Raw genomic sequence first — 3180 nt, 5'->3', positions numbered from 1 at the left:
ATCAACAGTCAGCATGTGTTCACACAGTGAAAAAGCGTCGTACAAAAATCTCCCTCAGTCAGACTGAACGGAAACTGAACTGACTGCTGCAGCTGGAAGCTACTGCAGAGACTGATACACTTCACTGAGGACACACACACACACACACACACACACACACTGTGCTCCCAGCCGTTAAGAGGCCAGTGTTGATCAGTGGCTGTCCAGGCCTTTCAGAGCCACTGACACGCCAGCAGCACAATGATGATGTCACTGATTCTACTGCTGGCCACCCTGGGGCTCCTTGTTCAGGGTGAGACTCTCTTCTGAAAACTTTGCTTCAGGATGCAACCAGGTTCACCACAATGATGTTCTGCTGTGATGGAGAAACACTGAAACAAGCAGCATTTACCTTCTTCCATCTGTTCTCCATGTTAAAGAAATGAGACTCTTCTGTTTGGATGTTGATCATCTTTCTCCAAACTGGATTTGTCTCAATAACCCTTCTCCTCTTTTTCATGTTTTCCAGATTCATCAGGAGAAATCATCCTGACTCAGTCTCCTGGAGCTCAGTCTGTTGTTCCAGGACAGACTGTCTCTATCAGATGTAAAGCCAGTTCAAGTGCTGGTACTTGCCTCAACTGGTACCTTCAGAAAGCTGGAGAATCTCCCAAACTCCTGATTTATTATTCTACAAACCGTCAGTCTGGAGTTTCAGATCGTTTTACTGGAAGTGGATCTGGAACTGACTTCACTCTGACCATCAGAGGAGTCCAGACTGAAGATGCAGGAGATTATTATTGTCAGCACTGTAACAGCTTCCCGTTCACACAGTGATACAACGTCGTACAAAAACCTCCCTCAGCTGGAGAGGAACTGATCTGAATCAACAGCTGCAGAGAAACCATAACACTAGATTTTGAATTAACAAACATTTTTATGGTTGATGACAGCAATGCTTTCAGCATGAAAAATACATATATTTAAATACACTTTTAGGAGTATATTTCATGCAGTTTGTGCACAATGTAAGTTTGCTCAAAGTCAGAACCAAAACTGTTTTATTTCAGCTTTTAAAACATTATAGACTAAGTAACATTACCACATAATCAATAACTTAATTTTGGTAAAAATGTTTAATAATTGCTGAATTGATATTTTTCTTTACTTTGCTTTGAAAAAAAACTACCTTAAGACTGTCAAACTCATACATGATATACCTCTATATAACAGAGAACATTTCAGAACAGAGCAGGACACTGAGCATTATTTCTGTGTAAAATGTTCACATAAAAGTATAAAATCCTGGTGATCTGACTCTAAGAATAATCCAGTCTCTTCGGATTAAATGGATCCACTGTTTTAATTTAAGACAGCAACAACAGTTATATGTTTATAATGTGCAGGGATACAGCTGATTTGGTAAATGGGATGGGTGTAAACTATAAGCAGTGAAAAATCACAATGTGTTAATTGTGCTGACACCAAGAGACAGAAACAGTCGTTCTCATTTGGCGAAGTGATACTGTCTCATTTAAATATTATTTGGTGCAATATATCAAATCACTTTATGCAGATAATACCTTCCTTCTTTTAAATTCTACTTTTAATCATTTCTAGGTATGTGTATATTATCCAAGGGTGACATTAGTAATAGCAAAGAACACAAACCATCAAAAAGTAACCTGGTAAAAATAAACTTGATATTATGAAACTTACTAATGTTGCTAACATATATGTCAAAGAAAGTAAGTAAACAAGATGTTTTACTTTTATAATATAGTACATGATAAAAATCAATCAACGATCAACACAAGCACATTAACCACCTGAGGTCCATATTGAAACATCTCATGAGAGAAACTGAGAACCAGACAGACTGAGAGCAGTAGCAGAGTAAAACCAGTACCAGTGAGTCAGATCAGGACTGGGAACACTGGTCTCTCCTCAGTGTCTCTGAGACCAGAGCCTGGGAGCCCTGGGTGGCCTCACAGGTCACAGAGCCCACCTTCCTCCACTGGTCTGCAGGGAGCCTCAGGGTGCTGCTCCAGCTGTAGCGGCCGTCCTTCTCCAGCATCCTGCTCTCTTCATAAAATGCAGCAGTTATGTTTTATTTGTCATGGTTTTAAAATGTTTCTGAGATTTTTCAACCCCATAGAGAGGAGGTTAATTCAATTTCCACAACCTCCCTTCATAGGCACTATTTCTCTAAGTAAAACTGTCCCTGTATGACTACGTTCTGTGGATTATCCATTGACCTAATTAAGCTGGACACTGTTTTTGAATGACAATATTGACTCTCCAGATGAAACAGTGTTTGGACTTTTACATACTGGATCTGTTTAAATAACTCTGAATAACACTTGAGGGAAAAGCCTATATTAGTGACTTGAACACTTGTGTAGTACCAAAACAATTCCACAAGAGGACAGTACTGGTTTGCAACTGTCCAGATAACACTACAGATGGGAAATGGTTATAATTTTAAGTCTGTGACTTTATAAACACAGAGGCAGACTCATTCTTTGTGGAATTAAATAATCTACTGTTTTCAGGAAGACAGCAACACAACTGATCTTTATAATTACACCGATCAGCCATAACTATATGAGCTGTGAAAGGGGAAGTAAATCAAGCTGATGAGCTCATTTTCATGACATCTGTCAGTGGGTGGGAAATATTAGCCAGCAAGAGAACATTGAGTCCTCATAGTTGAAATGTTAGAAGCAGGACAAATGGGCAAGTGTACAGATTTGAGCTACTTTCAAAGGGGCCAAATTGTGATGGCTAGACTACTGGGTCAGAACACCTCCAAAACGGTCCGCAGTGGTCAGTACCTATCAAAAGTGGTCCAAGGAAAAAAAGCACTGAACCGGCGACAGGGTCATGGACGGCCAAGGCTCATTGATGCATGTTGGGAGCAAAGGCTGGTCCGTGTGGCCCGATCCACAGACGAGCTACTGTAGTTCAAATTGGTGAAAAAGTTTAAGCTGGTTCTGACAGAGTCCCGGTCTCGACGGGAGAGGGCTGTTTTGGCGGCAAAAGGGAGACCTAAATGACCAGCAGGTGGTCATACTGTTATGGCTGATTGGTGAGTGATCTTTATTGTTTAAAGATACAGACAAGCAACACTATGTTGTCCTTGTGACAAAATGTATGTGGAAAAGACACAAACAAACACACACATTCCGAGCCACAACC

The 3180-nt window shown here is 40.5% G+C and overlaps 1 gene segment (V, D, J or C); it reads left to right on the top strand.

The window, feature by feature from the left end:
* Window positions 1-129: 129 nt before the first annotated feature.
* Window positions 130-816, top strand: LOC123965914. The segment is given in 2 exon segments: window positions 130-292; window positions 509-816. Coding segments are annotated over 2 exon segments (360 nt in total).
* Window positions 817-3180: the final 2364 nt, after the last annotated feature.

Source organism: Micropterus dolomieu, unplaced genomic scaffold (genome assembly GCF_021292245.1).
Source record: "Micropterus dolomieu isolate WLL.071019.BEF.003 ecotype Adirondacks unplaced genomic scaffold, ASM2129224v1 contig_11827, whole genome shotgun sequence".
Taxonomy (NCBI): Eukaryota; Metazoa; Chordata; class Actinopteri; order Centrarchiformes; family Centrarchidae; genus Micropterus; species Micropterus dolomieu.
The sequence above is the reverse complement of the archived record's forward strand: the minus strand, read 5'-3'. Positions and strand labels throughout refer to the sequence as shown.